Source organism: Meleagris gallopavo, chromosome 13 (assembly GCF_000146605.3).
Source record: "Meleagris gallopavo isolate NT-WF06-2002-E0010 breed Aviagen turkey brand Nicholas breeding stock chromosome 13, Turkey_5.1, whole genome shotgun sequence".
NCBI classification, from domain to species: Eukaryota; Metazoa; Chordata; class Aves; order Galliformes; family Phasianidae; genus Meleagris; species Meleagris gallopavo.
The window spans coordinates 8,037,515-8,059,209 of record NC_015023.2 but is presented as its reverse complement, the minus strand read 5'-3'; the positions used below and the strand labels follow the sequence as shown (position 1 = coordinate 8,059,209).

The 21,695-nt window shown below is 33.4% G+C and overlaps 2 protein-coding genes across 2 annotated transcripts in view; both read right to left on the bottom strand.

The window, feature by feature from the left end:
- RPGRIP1L (RPGRIP1 like) overlaps positions 1-1,289 on the bottom strand; it is a 21,051-nt gene extending 19,762 nt beyond the window's left edge. The window contains 1 exon segment of the mRNA XM_019619684.2: positions 1,284-1,289. Coding sequence (XP_019475229.1) covers positions 1,284-1,289 — 6 coding nt within the window.
- Positions 1,290-2,165: 876 nt separating this feature from the next.
- The window catches only part of LOC104909284 (protein fantom-like), a 28,932-nt gene continuing 9,402 nt past the window's right edge, over positions 2,166-21,695 (bottom strand). Inside the window, exons 2-6 of the mRNA XM_010717997.3 lie at positions 21,590-21,687; positions 13,671-13,854; positions 8,732-8,816; positions 6,006-6,139; positions 2,166-2,798 (exon numbers count right to left, since the gene is read on the bottom strand). Coding sequence (XP_010716299.1) covers positions 2,695-2,798; positions 6,006-6,139; positions 8,732-8,816; positions 13,671-13,854; positions 21,590-21,687 — 605 coding nt within the window. The 3' untranslated portion in view covers positions 2,166-2,694. The remainder of the gene's footprint in view (positions 2,799-6,005; positions 6,140-8,731; positions 8,817-13,670; positions 13,855-21,589; positions 21,688-21,695) is intronic.

Here is a 21,695-nt window from a genome sequence, read left to right as displayed (position 1 = left end):
TTTAAAAAAAAAAAGATTTTTTTTTTTTGCATTAGACATATATTTGGATATATTTTTTCTGCAAGCCATTTATAGCTAAAATCTGAGCAGTACTTGATTATATCATCTTTCCCTGTACAGCACATAATTTGGTCTTAAGGTGCAAGAGCATGTTGGAAATACAGACTACTTAACACAAAAACAAAACTTTCTTGTAAGCTCATGTGTTTATGTCACATGATACAATCCACCTGTTGGATAAACGCTCACTGAATATTATATCTTGCTTAGTAATAAATGTGAATAGAAATAAATTTAAACAAAACAAAACAAAACAAAAAAACCCTAAAACCCCAGATATTAGTGAGCTTTACAAAGAAACTCGCTTAGAAATCTGAGGCAAATTATACTTGTTAATGTTGGAGTCACTGAGAACAGTTAACACAATGTCACCAAATGTCAACTGGAGTACTCTGCAGTAACTTACCAAAGAGGTCTGTGTTTAATGAATATACGAATGCTTGATTTCTAAGTTTTCAGCTTCAGCTGGTGAAGATTAAGTGCTAAGGGTGTTACTGTAAACGTTTAAGTGAAATGAACATCACTGATTTTCTAATTTTACCACATGGTTTGTTTCAGAAGAAAACAAGCACCACTTACATAGCTCTCCTGCAAGTCAGTAAACAGGCGCACACAAAAAAAACTCGAGACAATTTGCTTCTTTGTTTATGTGCAGGATATTTAGTTTGGTTTGCAAAGTATGAGAAGAATAATAAGAACCTCCTGGCAGAATACCACAACTAAATTTCTAAAAAGCCACTCAGTTAATCTCGGTGTTGAATCTAGCTGTTTCGAATTATTGTGATGTATAGTAACAGTCTTATTGACAATATAGATGTACAGAGCCAAAAAAAGCTAGAAATAGTGGCCAAAAATGATGAACTAACAGCCAGCCCAAATGACAACAAACATATGGCCATTAACCAAAGAATGGAGGAGTTTAGGAATGCAGCTGTCTGTGGTCTCCTGAAAGCTCCAGAGGAATGAAATACTGCAAGGATTGGCAAAGTCTAGATGAGAAGTACTACTCCTGAAGATAGTAGGTCCTAAAATGGAGTCAACCATCAGTTCACGGTGGAATTTAGAGATTTCTGTGGTCAGAGTATATTCATTCCAATGGCCTCATAACGTACATCAACAAATTAATATTGTATGGATGTCATTTCAAAGCCTACTGAAGATGAAGAGCCATTACTGAAGCCATTAGAGCACAGATGGTTCAAACTATATGCAGATATTCATACTTGCATTTCTGCATTATAGCTGCTTTTTTTTCCCCTCCTGTTGAACTGTAATGAATTGTCTCATAATCTATTCCATCTTCTTGCCATTAGCAGGCTTTGAATGTTCACAAATAGGAGCAAAGAACTCATTTTCCAGAGCTTTAATCACACAAAGAGGGAATGCCTAATTCTCTAAATGAAATGGTCTGTGATCACTGAAGCAGAGATTTAATATATCACGGCAAATTAGGTAGATTTTAATAAATTACTTATCTCTTTGAATACTTTACATATGCTTATGAAGAAACATAGCCTGTTTGCAAACAGTGGAAATCCACAGCACATAAAATCCTTTGAAGAAAATGACAAATAAAAAAGTAAATTAAAAAATGAAATGTGTTATATCCTCGTTCTCAAGAGACAATCCTTTTGCAGCACTGGTTCACAGCTCCATTAAAAATATCAATTAAATCCTTCAATGAGATTGGTTAAAAGCTAGAAAATTAACTTTCCAAGATAGACACTGGTTATTCAGATACAACAATTCATTCCGTGTCTGATAGAAGTTCGAAAAGTGATAGAAAACAAATGAAATCACAGTTGCTTGTCCCTACAGCTCAAACTAGGTGAAGCAAAATCTGATACTTTATGGCTTCTTTTTGTGCTTTGACAGATGTTGGCTGAAAGTAAATCTTATACTGTATAGAAAAATTATTGTGCCTGCCCTCCCCCTACTTCAAATCATGGTAATTATAAACAGCTGATTATAATGTTAGCGGAAGGGCAAAAGTTAGCGAAAAAAAGGTTGCTGTAATTTAATAAGTCTTCCAACTAGCTTCATTTTTTATATTTAATTGATAGGAACTGTATGCATCAAAGAAAACACATACTGAGATTTAATGTGCATAAAATGGATATTAGCATTTTAAAGAGGCAGATTAACACATTAATCCAAGTAATTTTCATATATTGCTTTTAATAAAATCTTCACAGTATAAAATTCTTAATGAGGCTAATCACAGGCATTCCATTTAGTGGGGTGATTAGGGATAACATAAAAGTATTTTTAATCAGTTTTCTAAGGCTTATGGTTTTTTTTATTAAAAATTAAAAATTTGACTTGCATTTTTATTACTGTTTTATGTAGGAAAAAATGTTGAAAATGCAAATAAAGCACATCATTCAATCATGTAGGTATTAATTATTCACAAGGCGCTGTCCACTGTGGGGAGATACTCAGCCTTAGGGGGGAAATATAAAAACAAACAGACCGAAAAGTTTACAAAACTTTATTATTATAAATTAAGAGTCCTTTTTATATAAATTATACATTAAATATATTCTAAGAATTATGAAGATCTCATCTTTGAAGCACTATCAAGTATGTATTTACAGAAGAAACTTCTGTAGGCAAACTTCCCTTTCATGCCTCCTAGTCATCTTTGCATTCCTCGTAGACTGAACGCAGTGCATGGAGGGCTTCCACTGTTACTCTAAGCTTACCAATTATTGCACTATCATCTTGCGAATCAAAAACTAGAAAGGAAACACCAGAAAACAGCATTAGTAATTTAATTTAAGGCTTTGGTTTTGTTCTGATAATTCTGCTTAGGATTTGGATAGATTAAATGGCACCTAGCACATGCTGAAAGAACAAAAAATAGCTTACAGTTCTGGCACTCAGCCCTACAAGGTTTATAAAGAAAGCTATCAGCCAACTTTCTCATTAAAAGTAGTAGCTAGTACTCAGCCTACTGGAACCTGGGCACTCTAAGAACTACAAAGTACTTTAAACAAAAGCATTTGCATTGGAATTAATTTTCAAGTAAAGAGAACTTTCTGTATGAAAACTGCCTATGCAAATTGTTTATTTTTCATAATTCACAAATACAGATATTCAGATATCAGAATCCAAGCTATTAGAGACATACTCATGTATGCAAATACCCTAAGTAAAAAACATACAGATGGATGTATTTTGTACAGTGAGTATTTATACTATACAGTGCCTATATGATATGACCAGGCCAAACCAGCTTGGAGAGCTATCAGTACTTAAATGCTAAACTGCTTCTTTCCATCTGGTGCAATGTAGGCTTCCATGTGCTGGAAAATAGCAAACAGTAGACAAAGATGGTATTTACCCAAGACTAAACCATTTAACTACCTTCATCTTCCTGCGTGTGTATTTTAAAGTAGTATTTAAAATTTTTATTTTACAGAAATTAGCTAACGTGATTTACAATTGCACTCTTCTACAGTATCTACATAAGCCCTGAGGGCCACATTCTCTGCTGCTTTGATTAAAAACATGCTAACAGTCAAGAATGAGGTTACTTCCCATTCCTGCATAAAAAGTAATGAGGCTGTCTAACATGACTCTAGGAGGAATTTGACTTAAACCAAATAATCTTGACAGCACATCTCCTCAAAGCTATGTGTACAGCAAAGAAACAGCAAGGTTATGTATTTACTAAATAGATTGTGATAAATACTCTGGGAACATGCAATGATACTGTGTGCTACAATGCCCAGGCTGCTGGGGCAGCCAGAGTTAAGTTCAGGGGAAAAAAACAAAGGCTAAACATTCCATCATTTACTTTGCTGACACAGCTATTAGAGAACAGACTGGATGCTATTCTTAGAGATGCAAACAAATTTTATACAAATCATTTAGTGAAATGCCAATCTGAAGTGGAAATTTCAGTGGAGATCATTCTTTTTACTTATAAGAATAGTAGGGTAACTATGATTGAAAATAGAAAATAATATTAATTAATTTCCCTCAGTTTTAATATTGTCAAGTTATCCCCAAGACATACTATCACATGCCTTTGTATATGCTCATTTTCATCCAGTCCTCAGAAAGTATAAAAGAAGTTTAGAGCATCTAAGCATCTAACTTTTAAGAAGGATTGGAATGGCTGGGTCACATTGCCACTGGCAACATTACCGTAAGTCCATATGAAAAAGATACCAACTGTCAAGGGTGTGTGTTTTAACTATCAAGAGACACTAGAAATCTCCCTCTTAGAATAATCCAAACTTTTTATGGTGAAAAAGAAGCCAATATTTTTTTAGTTTGATTTTTTAGAAAATCCAGTCGATTAGATAAACTTTATAAGCTTCAGTAATGTTTTACTACGAAACAAAATTAGTATCTGCAGGGATGGGGAGATAAGAACAAGAACAAATGTATTTATATACAGTATTATTGCTTTCACAGATATGATATACATAAAACAAAATAGTTTGTATACCTTATGACTCTAGGAAGAAATATTCCTCTCAACAGTGAAGCAGCTGCCATTACATAATAATGATTACCTAAGACAACTAATACTAGTGTTCTTCTTATCCTAATAATCAGATGGTAATTGAGAGTTTTAACAGTTTTGTGAAAGATGATTTTCAACACAACAACATTTATGTCACTATTAAATCTTATTGAATAGGAATGATGACAAAAACAAATTTCCAATGAGAGACTATGAAATGCCTTTTTGGAAGAGATGCAATGCCTGTATAACTACTTGGAGAAAAACGACCAGTGGAAAAAGAATTAACAGGTTCAGTCACAGAAAGAACTGCATCAAACCTGTATATTATTTTTCCAGGATACGACAATTTAATTCTTCGTAGAATTCTTATTGTGTTCCTTGAACTTTGATAAATACTTTTGTATTTTAGTAATGGCACAGATGCAAATCATGCATGATAATAGGAATGGATAAGAAACTATTTCTTTCTTCCCTCACTATTCAGCCTATCACTCAAGGTATGGTAATCAGACATATGCGTGTAGAAGTATCAGTGCAGCTTTTTACCAGGACTAGCAATTCTTGTTGCTGTTGTTAAGAGTGATTTGCAAGCACAGGCACACTGCTTCTGGTAATCATGCTGCTCACTTACCTTTATAGGAGATTAACTGTTAACAGATATACTCCCAGCTTATTCTTTACTTAGCTTTACATAATGGAGAATGAGAATGGAGTGGAGCAAGTAATGACAAGAACGATGGATAGTCCTGTTCCTGCTGCCTTGGAGATCAGAAAGGGCTAAACCAAACACCTCACTATAAAAAGACCAATTAACCTTCTCTGCTTCATAAAAATGTTATCATAAGACACAGGAAACAGAAGGCTCCATACCTACTCACCTCATCTTGCTTTAATAAGTCACAGTGAAAGTTCAGTCACAGTCTGTTACAGAAGAAACCTTACTTTAAACTGTTAGACCTAAACCAAAGCTACTAGTATTTCATTTTGACCAGCGACATGTTTTATACAGAGAATGCAAATTTAAGGTAATCTGTGGATTACAGAATTACTTTAAGCACAATACAGAAATTAGCAATACAGTATTTGTTAACACAAGTTTTAATAACAAGTAATAATATATTTACAGTCTTTTTGGATGAAGCATACTGTACAAAATAGAGAGTCATAGTAAGCAGGCATGTCCTTAAAGTTCTTAGGTTTTATCAACTGATTATTCTGAGCTGAGTATGCTATTTTTTACTTTCTTTTCTTTTTTCTTTCAATTTACGCTCTAACTAATAACGAAATGACAGTTTTGAAAAGTTTGTAAACTAATGGGGAGATATCTGGTTGATATTAAGAAATTTCTTATTCAGACAATGTCAAACAACTACTTAGACAATACTGCTTGAATTTCTTGTGCAAAGAAGAAATTCAAGTAACTACTGGTTTCAGTAAGGTAACAATAAAGTCTAAAACTTACCAGAAATATCTTCCTCAATGACATCCCTTCCTTTCTGAAATATCTCTCTCAAACTGACATAAGCAAAACCAATATCTTCACATTCAAGATCCTGTTTATCTTCTGGGGGATCACTAACCACTGTAAATAGTAGGCTAAGCAAAAAAAGAAAAAAAAAAAAGAATTTTTTACCTTCAAAAGGGTTTAAAATCAACTCAAAAACTTATAAAGAAGGCAAAAGGCTCTATTTTACCAGTTAAGCATAAACCAGATCTCTCTATTAATGATGTGCAATGTTTTCAATAAAAACAATAGTTCGAGAGACCCTTTCTGTCATATTATCCCTCCCTCTTTACCATTATTTAGCAGTAGCAGAAGAACAGAAGTCACTTAGTTTCTTTACACTTTTTCCCATTCATAAAACCAAGTTTATACCTATGTACTTTCAGGTTTTTCAGAAAATTAATTTACAAAACATTTAAAAGCAATAATGGGTATTTTTGTTTAGACTAAATATCATCTATGTTGCATTGGCTAAAATCTTTGATAGCAAAGCTTGTAAGAGAAGTTCCAATACTTCAGTTCAGCCAGGCCACAGTGCATGAAAGTGTCCGGGCTTGGATGTATGTATTGCTTGTTATGAAGTAAAACTTTTCAGCTGTCCCCAGTTACAGTTCTTTTGTTTGCAAAGTAGTCTTGGAATGTGTTAACTGGATTCTTTCTGAAACAGTCAAAACCAGACGTGCTCCAGAAGTAGCCCTGCAGCATTCTGCTGCAAAAAGACACTCAGTCAATAGGATCAGCTAGGAGTACTATGAATTGTGAAAATCATCCCAAAATCTGTGTATAGTGAATATCAGAGCATTAGCAACAAACACTTTGCTCTAAAGATTCTCTCCCACTGCTTGATAACACAGACATAGCCTTAGTAAATTCTAATCTATGCAATTTTTGATTTTATAAGTGGTGTGAGGCATGAGATTGCATGATCACATGTAATGTATCTATTTATGTTCTAATATGGAATTAATCATTATGGGCATCATTTCTAACAACATTTGTGACAGTGAGTTCACCTGAAAACATACTACACAGTTCAATACACTTAATATACTATCACTGCTCCTGTAAGATGGCACAGTACAAACATCAATAAAGTGTCAGACTAAAGCACATTGGGGCAGTTTTCAATGATATTTACATCCTTGATAATTGGGTTTCCTGAACTATAAAGCTTAATGTTAAGTTCAGTTCCTGCCTCAGCTAAAAAAGCTCTGATATTAGTTTTGTAGGGCCTGTGATAGAAAACATGTTGAAGATATAATTTGGTCAGGTTTAAAAATGCACAGAACTGAAAAGATTTGGTGTATAACAATCCTTCCATAAATTTTGTTTCTTGGTGGTACTCTTGCTAGGCTGAAGTGGGGAACTGTCTACTGATGGACTTCCTGCCTTGCTGTTTAGTCAACACAGAACCAAAACATCACACAGTGAGAACAAATAAAACAACCTATGTAGTAACATTACTATGATAGTGACAATAAAAGATGAATGCTTCTTTTCCGGAAAAAGAGCTTTCTGCTGTTGTTGTACCTTATTTCTTAAACAAAACAAGTCTGAACTTTTCAACTCAATCCATCTACATTAGATTTGGTAAATATTTAGTACAGACATTGCAGTATTTGTAGGTGAAATCGCAGCCTAAAAGACTAGTTAGTTTCCCTCACTGAGTTATCTCCAAAGGAAAAAAAAAGAATATTTTGTCCTCTGTTTCATTAAATTCTTAATAGAGCACGTTATCTACTTTCCTATTCTATATGATAAAACAAGCCTTCTGCTTGCTTATGTCATTTGCATTTCCAAACTTCAGAATTCTTTTTGTGATATTTTCCATTCCCACAAGGATCATTTCATGGAGTTCCCTGCTCCATTTCAATAAAATCTATTTCCTGAAGTCATCAAACTTCGCTTTAGAAGGGAAAAAGAATGAAGAGGGATCACCCTATCCTACTATAAAATTGAATAAAAAGTATTTTAGAGATGGACAACTAACCTACATTTCAAATAGAATCAACAAACTTTCTCTTCTGCAAATTAAGTTTATATTTTAATTAATAATGGCTCAATTATTTTTTTTTTTAAGATTTACCTTCAAGAGTAAATAGAATCAATATTTGTTATTCATTTACTCAAAGTAATGTGCACGCTAACTCAAAAAATGAAAAAAAAATTCTTTTATTATTAGCTCAGACAAGACTAATTTACACTTTATGATATGTATATATATAATAGCCAACTGCGGAATCAAATTATAAATAGGTTTTTGGAAATTCTAGGGCTAAAGAATACTTTTCAAAGCTTTCACACCCTTAGTTCTTTAAATTCAGAAAGCAAAAAGTGCACTACTCTGCTATATGCGGTTTTAAAATTCATTACTGATAAAATGCTGATGATAGACTCACGCTCTTGCAAATCAAGATTGTTAACAAAAATCTCAAAACATAGCACTAAACACATAACATAACAATAAAAGAGACAGTGATATCCCACGCCACACAACCCTACTCCAGGGAAGAAACGCATATCAATCACCACTGCAAGATGTAGGTAATGTTCCCAGCTGAAATAAAATTCTCTCTAGTTCATTAGATATGTCAGTGTAGTCAAGGAACAAGACAAGCCAAAAGGCAAACCTTAAGCATTCTTTATTAAGACCTTTTATGGAGTTTTTCTGTGCTAATATGTACCTGTCAGTTTCTAGATCTGGCTTTTGAAGTATAGACTTGAGATACTCTCTTCTTGCGAGATTATTTGCCTTATCCACACGTATCACTGCAAAGCAAATTGGAATTAATATAATTACTTACAGACTATTTTTCATCTTCTACAAGAAAGATCATGAAGAAAAGAACAAAGAAAAATAAACATCTAATTCCCTTGTCTTTCCTAAGGAAAAGTAATAATGCTAGAATCAAATTTGAAAGGTCATGTGATCTAATGGCATGTCACTGGCAGGTTTATGTGCATACTGTCAAAAAAGATACAAGCAGCATCTAAGCATGCCACATAGCTGTCATTTTCTGTTAATGGCAATAGCAGTCATGATTTTAAAAGCCAGTGGTCTTTACTGCTTTGTATTTGAAGGGATTTACTGTATTTTCTTCCACTGTGGAACCTAGTGATAATGATAACTTATGGCAGAATGCTTGTCCTTTTTGACAGCCTCAGTAATTTAATCCTCCTTTCCTGCCACAATATTTCAATAAGAGGAACAACTAGACCAATGGACTGAAGAAAATCCACAGCCTGAGGAGTATGTGTGAACGCTCTGAAAGCCATCTAATGTTTTCCTTTATGAACCAGCATTTATTCTTTTTTATTTTTTATTTTTACCATTAATATGACCTACAGCAAATAAATAGTCTTGCTTTGGAAAAACAACAAAATAATAAAAAACAGAGTTTTAAGAAATTTTTTAGGAGGTTTTTTGGGCATCTTGTATTAAGAAAGCTGCTTATTTCTTGCACATGCTATCAACCAACAAGTATTACAAGAGCTTAAACTACTCCAAAAGATTATTAAAAGCCTGTATGGGAAAACTGAAAATCAGTATTACAAGAACTAGTAAAGCAGTTGCAAAAATGTTTGAGGACAGAAGTAGCATGAATATAGCTCTGAGTAATAAACATAGCTCCTAGGAACTTTTTTTTCCTTGTTTTTGAAGGCAGCAGGAGTTAGAAATTTGTCTCTTTAAATTCCATAATCTTTATTATTATTCAAGAGCCTCTAGTAACTCTTTAACTGTAGTAAAAAAGCAAACCAAGAAAGAAACAACCCACCTCTCTTTCCTTCTCCACATAAATTAAGGTTTATTTCTCTACATGTTGGTATAAAGCTTTAAATTATCTCATGCTCTCATATGTTATCCAATTTATTTGTTTAACAAAAGTTAATAATTTTACCAAGATGCAGAGTAATGGAATATAGATATACAAAGTAGAGATAAGAAGGCTCATATTTATTCCTTGCCAAGGAATTTATTGAGGATCGTATCTCTATCAAAGAATTCTTCTAGGAAGCACATCTTGTAGAGCCACCAGTTTTCCCAGTTTTCCAGTTTTCTCCAAAGCTGCTTCTCAACTCTTAGGTAATCATTACTAGAAAGTAGTTACTTAGAGAAAATAGCCAGCACTTGAACCATACAATGAAAGCAATCTGCAATTCAGCACCTTTTCCCCTACTAGCAGGGAGCAAAGCATTGGTGCTTGGATTCCTAAGATTCTCCCCACAACATGGTTAATTTCTTGGACAGGCTAAAAGAAGCTGTTACTGCCATCTGCTATTCTTTTGGGTAAGTGCATGACTTTCCACATGTGCTAGCGACTCTCATGGCCAAGTACACTTGGGGCCATCACAGGAAACGATGGGAGGCAGCAGGGAGACAGATGGACAGCCAAGGAACTTCAAAGGAGCAGCCACATCAACAGATTCTTCCTTTCCCCAGAAGAATTCAAACTGGAATTTCCTAAGTTTGCTAATCCTGTATCTAAAATAATTTTAAAATGGAAATCTATTTACAAATCTAAAGAGTTTGAACTCAGTGGAACTCAGGCTAGCAAGTAAAACATTCAACACAAGAACTTCTTCCACATCTGGGGAAAAAAATGATTAACCATAGCAAAAAGGAACTTACATTTTTACGCAGTGATGAATAACTTGCTTTCATATCACCCCTTAGTACTGCTTGAACTTAGAATTATAAGATTGCTCCAAGGCACAGAACATCTCATGTTTCTATCCAGTTAATTGCAAAAATCATTCAACATTAACTTGTGACCGTTTGCATCTAAAATTATAATTTCCAAGTTCATCCTAAAGCAGCACCACAATCTGAAAAGCTACAGCATCCCTGAATCTTACTAAAAATCACTGCAATTCTAAATAACAACATAGTTGGTTGTGTTACAGAACACTACTTCCATAATGCAATTTCTAACAGAGCTAAATGTGCATGTGATGAAGCAGATAGAAGTTTATCACAACGATAAAAGAATGCCTCATATTGTGTTGAGCACTAATGGAAAAAAGGAATAATCACTGTGAAGCACGTCTACATTTCTGTTATGAAATTTTACCACTCCTTTGGTCTTCTTATACTCGTACTTCAAGGTTGTCCACATAATCACATGTTAATTGAGAAAGCTTTTTGATTAGTGATTTGATTTTTGATAAGCCTTCTTGTACACATTGTTACACATGAACCAAAGAAAGCAAAAGATGTTGAACAGATATAGAAACAATCTGTTGGTTTTTTTTAAACAAAAAAACCTGAGTCTTCTGTATCAGCTGAGGCACGTCTAAAACTTGAGCTGCTCAAATAAAAAATAAAAATATTTATAATTAATGATTTTGGAATACTTATGGATGTACATATTTTTTCTATGCAAAACCTAGAACACTAGCTTTCCTTCTAAGTGCAAAGCACATTTCTTTCTCCTGATGCAAATCTCATTTTTATTAAAGAAAATATTCAATTAATCTCAAATATTCAACATGTTGAGTTCTAACTAGACATGATAAGACAGTATTAAACAAATAAAAGATGCCATAAAGCTATAGTAAACACACATGCAGATTTCATTACTGTTATCTTGCAGGCTTTCCAACTGACAATATCAAACAGGAGACTCATCTCCCCCCTCCCCCCACCACGTGCAAAGCTAATTTTAAGCAGAAATTGGCAACCAACATGTAAACAAAACTCCACAAATAATAACAATATTACTACAATACTGTGGAATATAATCCTGGAGAAACTAAGACCAAAACCACTTTCTGATATTTATTTGCTAGAAAATTTTAAAGTTTAAGCAGTTCTACAATTGCAAATAGAGAGCAAACAAAAAAGCAGTTATGAAGCCAAATTTTGATAGCAGAAATAGTACAATATAGCACTACCAGTTCAAGATTCATTAGGAATTACAGACTCTGCAAAGCATGATAGTGTCTTCCAATATCACAGCTTGAAATATATTTAAATTTCATAATTGTCTGAAGGGGCTGTAATTTCATTCCTTATTCATTACTGGTTCTTCTTTCCCACTTTTAACTTATCTGTTCTAACTTCACTATGTTTTGCAAGTTGTACTTTGTGGAGTTAATAATTAAAAAAATCTAATATTACGCTTAGATCATATCCAAAACACATGAGTCACAAGACTGGGTAAGAACTTTTTTTTAATGCTGCCTGAATGTTTCTTACATGCTAAACAACTACAACTCTAAAAGGAAGAGAAATCAAGTGCTAGACTGCTTTTGTTGGCTTATGGTGTTATTTCAATGTGGTTTTATAAATTTCATTTCAATAATTGCTTTCTGTCTAGCATATTTGGATAATTGTTTACAGCAGCTAGCAAGAAGAATACTGTTAAGCTAAAAGTTCTTATTTATCTGATGCCTTATTCATATGTCTCATGCGATGACAGGACTCCCATTTGTTTAAATGGAGGTAAGCCTCAGCAAATGAAATGCAGTTTGTAGTGTTCTCTACTTTTTGTTCTTTGTTTTTCCTAAAGCCATACAAAGATTAGTGTCTTCCTCAAAGATACAGAAATTAACTAAAGCATTTTAACCTATCCTATATTTTCCCTCATATGGGTATTTGCACAATAGCGAAGAAAATTCTCAATGCAACATTTACAGGGCGTTACAGTCTTCAACTTAGGGGTAATTCAATAATTTGTGAATATCAGAAGGATATAAGTTAATGGAAAAAAATCTTTGCAGTCTCCTTCTAAAAATCAGAATTACAGTTTTAAAGATCTGACTGCGATATGACTTACAAAGCCACTTAAAAATGAATGTCTCTATTAGTGGTGTTTCCAAATAGCAAAATGATTCATCTTCTCCAAGATATTCTCAGTTAAAAATACATTACTTAATTAATGCTCCAGACAACATGAGGCATCCAGACCGACTCTTAAATGTAGTAGAATTTAATAGCAAAAAAAAAAAAAAAGTTAATGAATAAGTAAATTGAAATACCATGGAATTGCTGGAAAAATAATTAGTTAATAGGAGCTGTTCCTCAATCATTACAACACTTCTTTAGATGCTATTAGTGTAAATTACATTACGTATTGACAAACCATTTTCAGGTGCTTTTCAGAAAACAGCATGGAGGATGCAAGATTAAGTAATTTGAAGAATACAACAAGGTATTAGTATTAAACACTGCTGAATAAACCACTTCAAAAAGTTCATACTAAGGGACTACTGAATAATCCCAAGCGATGGTCAAGTCCAATTTCTCTTTTGAACTGTTTTAGTTGTACATAGTTATAGGGAATGCTCACCTGCTGTGTCATCAGATACCATACCTACTTTGAGTTATATGAAATCTATTTTTCAAAATTCCAGACTAGCAGTATGCTTAAACACGCTGTACTATCATCATTTCTTACAGAAGCATAATTCAGTGGTTTATTATTTACTAGCTAGTTGCAACCCTAGTATTTCTTGAGAAAATTTGTAACAGTTCTGAAAATATTTGGGAACCAAACAAATACAACTGAACACAAATAAATCCAACTATCATATAAAGGACATAGACTTTACTGATAGGTTTTGATTTAGAAGAAAATTTAAAGAAGAAAATAAATCTGATTAGAAATTCGTTATACTTACCACTGCTATAGTTATAGTGAACCCTCTGTCCACTTGGTGGTTTTGGAAGTGACACTGGGGTCTCGTGTGCAGTGAAATTGTAAAACCTGCATTCTACAAATAGTTGTTGTATTGTTTCATCTTCTACAATTCGTGACTCAAAAAGACCAAGCGATATAATTTCAATCCGGATTTTTTCAGTTGCCTATTTAAAGATAAAATACAAATAAGAATTCTTTTTCATTTCTTGAAGTGTTACCTAAAACACATAAACATGCACGTGTAAAACATTGGGTGTTTTGTATAAACATTTACTGATTGATTTTGACATAGACACAATGAGATTCTAAAGCCCCAGGGTTTGAAGTTGAGAGTATTGCTGGAACAGATACTGATTTACAAGTGGTGTTGAAAACACTTTTTTTTTTTTTTTAAATAGTCATACTCTGCTAGAGAAGAATAAGCTGGGGCTAGCTTCATACATTAATGATATCTGAACTACAGATTTCAGTTGCCATTATTTCTAACTGTAAACAAAGTCATCTGTATGTTGTTCCCACAGCCACCTGAAATAGGCTCAGTAATACAAGGTATCAGACATTTGCCAATGAAGGAGAACGTTTAGACTTAGATGCCTACTGCAGACTGTTCTACAATTAGTTCAATAAAATCACCAAGTCAAATCACAAAGTACTTGGGCATATTAAGTAACACTGTACATATGGAATTCAATTTCATACACTGAACTTGTCCAGTAAAATCAAATACCGTTAAATGGTAAAATTAACAATATGATAATTAAGTATCCCAATTGGTCTCCATCAGAACCTTTAGCTAAAATGACATTTTTTCTATTGCTTATATGAAATTGTTTTGTATCACCTAGCAATGTCTGTACTATAAGTATATTTTAATAAGTTTTATTGTCTTTAAGTAGACATGTCAGATCTGACAGGTAGAGTCACAAATATTTCAATAGGTAACTGTGATTTTAAAAAAAGAAAAGCCATTACAATTTCAATACTGAAGTACATAGATGAGCATTCGAAGATGAGAGTCAGCAAACAATAAACAAAGCTCCTTGCAGTACAGAAACATTTAAAAAATATATTTATATTTTCTTACTTTTTTCTTTTCACGTTCACAACTATATTAAAAATATTTCCCCTAGTAAATATTTCAATGAGACCTTATGGTAAATGTAGGTCATTTGAAGCAATGAATTTCATTCAGAAGATCAGCATTCTAGATTCAGTGTTAGAACCACAAATCAATACACTAATTTATTATGTAGATAGCCTATGTTTTTCCAAGCAAATTATATTATTAATCAAACTGAAAAGCAGGTGTATTCTATTGTAAAAATATCCATCATATAGAACAATTTCCATTGCTGTCAAGCCCTTTCAATATTTGATGAAGTAATTTTACCCCCTCCTTTCAAAAGACATTTCCTTTTATTATGTATCCTAAGACACTTTAACTAAAAACCCAAATCTGAATATTTCAATAAGGTTGTTTTATTATTCAGTAGATTCATGGAAATTTTACTAGGATGACAGAGAAAATTCCACACCATTCTGTCTCCACTAATACAGGTACATGGCTTCAGCTGGCAATATTACTAGGATTAGCATAGAATGATGAAATATTTAAAGGAATTTTTTTTTCTAAAATCTAATAAATCAAATGACTGCCAAATGTCATTAAAGTGATGGTCTTTGACTTGAGTATGCTTTTCATATTCAAATTTGAAGAGAAAGAGATGAAAGCCTGGAAAGGTTACTCAGTTTCAACTAATAACCTCAAGCACTCTACATTCACATGCATAAAAAATGAAATTGGCTCCATTGTCTAATCTTACTTCAGAAACAACTCTTTTCCTCTTGCACTGAACAGATGTATTAGCATCTGTGTTTTAAGTGATATGCTGAGGTTTGTTTGCCCCAAACTATTTAGCAGCTATGTCAAGCTAGGTTGTACAGGCTATAGTTTAGGAATCAACTCCAAATACCATAGCCTGTATTATAAAGTGGTTCTTTTACATCACTTAAACTTCTTTGACACAATTAACCCTTGTAATTGCACACTGTAAGTAAAGAATGTTATAGTTTTTTAAGAAGAGCAGGATAAATCCAGGTATTGACAGTACTGTTAACTCAGAAGAGAACAAATAACTCAGTCATACTATTACAAACTTGTAACTATTACAAAGTTGCAATTATTATTACTTCTGTGCTAAATACACAAAAAACAAAGCCCTCATTTTATTAATATTAAGCATGAGTACAGCATACAGAAAGGAGAACAGAAGCTGACTTAAAAAAAAAAATTGCAAATAAAAATGCAGGACTGATAAAGAACAGCATAGCTACTATGTCATATTTCACTACTAATACAAGTCAGTCATATTACATGGCCTATGGTGAAAATATACATAGCATGCAATATATGATAGGAATTAATTTTTAAACAACTAGTTACACTTATATGATGTAGGCTGAAGTATTTCATTTAAATCTTTAAGGTTTTCTGCTTTGTTTTGCTTTTTCTTTTGCCTTGGTCTTATTTATTAGTTACTATTCAAGTAAAAAATGGACAGCTTGTCTTAATCAATATTTTGCACAATTATATTTTGAAAGGAGTAAAATTCTTCTTCAAATATTTTAAACAGAAGTCTAGTAAGAAATTTCCTCTAACAGAGAAATTGGATATACCTATAAAAATAAGAAGAATTCCAAAACAAAACCTTTCAGTGATTACTTCTGAGAAACTGGTTCAGTGTGAGGGAAAAGAAATATGGGCAAGATTCTTAGTCTATGGCAATATTCCTTCTTTCTGTACCATTTTTCATGTCAAGATGAACATCTTCTATGTTCTTATTTTTCTCATAATTGTGTAGACGTGAGGAAAGAAAGAAGGGTACAGCAATACTCCCTTTTCATTCTTCTAATGGATAGGATTACAGAAGGGCTCTCTTAAACAAGGAGTGACCTCTTTGTCACCCTGTTTAATAGCTGTTTTAGAGTCAGACTTGCTGTGAAGAAGGGAAAGGCACACACAGCCCTCATAGGATCTCTGGCCTTTGCCACGTGCTAGGAGTAGAACACAGCACTACAAAGCACAGCAGCAAAGTTCAGTGCAACCCAACCAACCTCTATGAAAGCAGTACTGTTGCAGTCCTGTACCAACCTATACCCACCTATCTACTGCACTCCCTCCAAGACACTTCCTTTTTTTGTTTTTCCTTCAGTGGTTAAACACTCAACGTTATGGTACCAGATAACTGAGTATCAAATACCAATAGGATCAAAACTCAAAGCCAGTTAGATACACATTAGTAGCAACTGGTCACAAAACTCCGTAATTCAAATGCTCTGTAAAAGCTTTAACACATCTTCAATTTCTGAAGCATGATCCCTAGCTAACTAAGCATAAAAGACAAAAATGCTTAATAAAAAGGAGCACTTATTCTGTTCAGCTATGTTCATACTCATCAACATTTAAACTACAGAAATAAGATTAAACAAAAAGTAACAGTAATATGTAAAAAAAGCCTACAGAAAAACAAGCGTGACAGGATTCTGGCTTTTAGATGCTCTTTCTCTTTATGTGGATCATAGACATTGATTTGATTTCAATAATATATTTAAAAAAAAATTCTACTTGAAATAAAAGCCATTTAGGAAAAAAGCTTGGATAGGAACAAAGTATCAGTACAGCATTTCCATTTGCTAAGAGGGAAGTTAGAGTGACAAAATACAACAAGTGGCATATTTTTAATAAAGTTATTCTTTTATTTAGATGCTTAACCCATTATATTTGTGAAGGATTCCCAATCTCCCGTTATGCTTTGTTCGAAGAGAATATAAAAATTAATGGAACATGACTCTCCCTTATACTACCCACAACATGAAAAAAGTTCCTGGTAAAGTATTCCAGCTAATGAAAACCCACATTTAGTTTCTAATCCCATGCTATGCTCAAGCTTTATCAGCAAAAACCACCGAATTTTGTCCTGGATTCTTTCTCTTTTTTATTATAGTTCCTGCCTAACAGTGACCATACTACAGTAGGACCATAATACAGCCCACAGTGATCTTAAAAATGGAGAACAGCTAATGCTGATTTTTCATTTTAGACCCAGCAGTTCACTTTGAAAATAGTGACTACAACATCTTAATAAATAACTCACACTTTACCTCAATAAACAGTTCTGTTTCATGAGTTCTCATTCTTGTTTCGATAAACTAACTGCGGTAGTTATCTTACTTTTCCAGTTTCTTCAAAACAAAAGCACTAAGCAGCTAAGGTTAGATCTAGACAAGACTAACAGAATACTGAAGAATTAGTATTTTTGATAAAGCAGATACAATCATACCAACTCATTTACACTGCAAAATCCTAAAACCTTAACATTTTAGGTCCATAAAATTCAGCCTGGGTCAGTTTAAGAAAAGCACCGAGTACTCAGGAATCTCCCTAAAGATACACCGACGGTGCTGAACTCCTGCAGAAAGTAAGTTTAAAAGAGGAGTAGAGGAAGACAAAGTTTAAAATAGCAAATGATGCCCAAATCACTTTTTCTTCAAGGAATGCAGATATTTCACAGGAGGAAGTGCAATATTTAACAAACTGTACAAAAAAGGCACAATAAAAGGAAAAGTATTTATAGCTTTCCTATACATAAACTTTATTTATATATTCCCAACTTCTCACAACCATTGCATCGCACAGATGAATCACAATCAATTGCTGATGCTTGTTAATAGTTTTTAAGAGACTCCAGCATCTAAATGAAACCTGGAGATGTAAAATGAACCGACAATAACAATTTTCAATAAACCTCTACGAGTGCAAGATAATGCACTCTCAGTATCTGCAGTGAAATACAGAGATGTAAACACACCTAAAGAAAAAAAAAGTGGGACCACCACCAAATGAATTGGTTTTGCCAGTAATTGCCTTATGGGCATATTTTAAGTTGGAAGCTGACAGCAGTAAATTATATTGTGGTTACTGAATGCCATATTACCTCCTCTACAGATTAAGTGCAGACATAGGGGTGAAAGGGAAGAGGAGTGAATGAGAAAAGAGGTTTTTTTAATATAAAGACCATGCCAAAGAAAATGTAAATTTCCAGATTTGATGTCTATTTTGAGGATCTGAAACAAGGCTTTTAATCAACGTATTATACATCAAATTGATAATGTTAACTTCTGATTATTCAAATGTATGAAATATTCATAGAGAACTGTCCAAACTTTTACATTTCTCAGACTTCTTTTCTCTATTAATTATCATGCCTGGAAGCTTTTCAGTAAAAGCAGCAGCCATCAGCCTGACTGAACCTGACAAGCTAGCAAGGCCCAATTACACTGGCACTCTCTGGCACTTTGATGTGCTGGAAACGAAAAGAGATAGGGGCAAATTGTATAGCACATTATGCTAATGACTTGATTTAATCCAGCCACTAAACTTTATGTAGCCTGTTAAAAAAGATGCTAACACTAATTACACCACTTTGGAAAGGAAAGAAGGGGACAAGCATTTCATACCGACAAAGTGAAGCTCATAAATGTTGTAAATGAAATGAAACAAAATGAAGTAATCTATGATTAATTATACATCATAGACAAGAAGAAAAGAGAAAGAAGCAAGTGGTACAGCTAAGTAGTGGAAAATCTGTTAGATTCCCTTTATGATCAACATATCTGAGAAATAACCATGAACTGTCTAATTTGCAACATGCAAAAAAGAAACACTATGATCTTAAGTAGCTTAAACAGTTTGGCATACAACTTAGATTCATAGGATAATTAGCATAACAATCACTTAAAATCACAAGACTTATTTACACTGTTTGATTACCAGCAGGATACTTATCTCACAAGATAAAAGGCATTGGTTTTTAATCTTTTAAAAAGTATCAATTCAGTACCAACTTTCACATGCTGTATTTGGTAAACTAGAAATTTCAAATACATCGGTGCCTAATTTTCAAATTAAATTTGTATCACGTGCTGCCTTCATAGCCTATAGATTTAATTTTACTGTCTACTCTCCTTGCCCTTCGTTACCTGATGAATAGATCTACAAAGAGGTAAACTTGAACTCATTCTACTCAGAAATGTTTTTACATGGTTTTGATAAGATGAAATAGAGGATGACAAGGAATGCACAGATAAACCCTATTATTATTGTTTGAGTTGGTAGAGATGAGTAGCAGTCATTTAAGTTCTCAAAGTTCCAGATGGAAATGCAATGTTTATACATAATGTATGTTTTCAAAATGTTTCGTTTTCAAAAATACCTTCTTTATCTCCCTTTAGTTTATGTAACTGGTGGCATTTAGCATTTCTAAAACCCTTCTACAGCTTAAAAAAAAATAATGCAATATTTCTCCTGGGAAGCATTGCCTTAAATTGCTATTTACTTGGCTAGATTTGAAGCAGCCTTTACTTAAATAACAAACAGAAAAATCAAATTACATCTAGGTTGACAGGATATAACAGTATGGTATATCCTTACTCCTTTAAAAGGAGACTAAGACAGACCAGAAGTCTTAACTATTAGAAGTATTGCAATCAATTTCAAGTGCTAGATGTCTGCTTTTCAATATTGTTTGGTGAACATTACATAAATTATATTATAAAAGTACTAAGTGGTCCCATATTTATAAAGAACTATACTACTGAAATACTGTTCAAAGTAAATTTTCCACAGTGGTACTATGTTGTTATATTTCATATACATTTCATATACTCTATGCTCATTAATTGCAGGTTTTTAGGACAAGCCAAAAGAATTCTACTACTTTATATGCACACAAATGGAAGCACAAAAAATGTACTCTGAAATGATACTTTACCTGCACAAACTTTTCTGAAAACAATTCTTTAGTTCTTAAATTATTGTGAAGTCAAAGAAATCTATTTGGCTGCATTGGAACACATGTAAGGTTTCGATACTATTAGCAGCCTCAAGCTTATGCAATTTTAACAACATTTAATCAAACGAATGTACTGGGATGAATCAGTAGATTTACTAAAGACCTTGACCAATTATTTTTTTTTTTTCCTCTTTTCTCAAAGCATCAGAAGTAAAAAAAGACACATTTTCTTAAGTGTGGCAAAGACAAGACTGAAGGAGGACTGAACAATGAAAAAAAGATCTTCAGACATTCATAAGAATATGCTTAGGGAGATTTTGTCCTTACTAAAATTTGATCTCAGATTTACACTAATTAGAAATCTGTAGTTCCAAGATTTTGTTGGTCATAACAAATGCAGCACAGAAAGATACCAGTAATTATTAATAAATCTCCTAATTTTCTACAGTTTGTTTTTGGTTGATTCAACACAGGGAAGGATAATATATGGAAATCCCAGCCATGGGAACCAAGGTTTTTCTGGCAGAAAAATCAAGTTACAACACTGGTAACAATGACAACAAAACCAGGTTGCTAAAGAACAACAAATAGAGTTAAAGGAACCAAAATGTTCAGAAACATACAAAAACAAATCATGTCATAAAATAGAACAGTTCAGCTGGATGAGACCTTCAAAGGCCATCTAAGTTAAACTGCATGCGCACATCAGGGCTAATCAGAAGTTAAAAATACCGGCGCCTTTCTCTCCACTTTCCATCCTCAGGAGGATGCAGAGAGCAATGAGATAACCTGCAAGCAATGTTTCGTCCAGAAAACTCAAGTGGGCCACTCCTCACAGGAAGTGCCTTCCAGCCCTTTTATGAACTTTGTTGCCCTCTGGATGCTTTCAAGTAACTTAACTTCATTTATATATATATATTTATATATTATGGAATCCAGAACTGTACACAGTATTCAAGGTGAGGCCATACCAGTGCTAAACATATAGTCAGGCTTGACATCTTTTTTTCTTAGACTTAGCAGATTGCCATAAAACACTCCAACTGACCTGTATAATATTCTTGGATATTGGACTTGTAACAATACAGTCGTCGCTGTCAGTTTCTGATTCAACGGAATCATCTGTGTATCTATCATCTTCATCTACTAAAAAA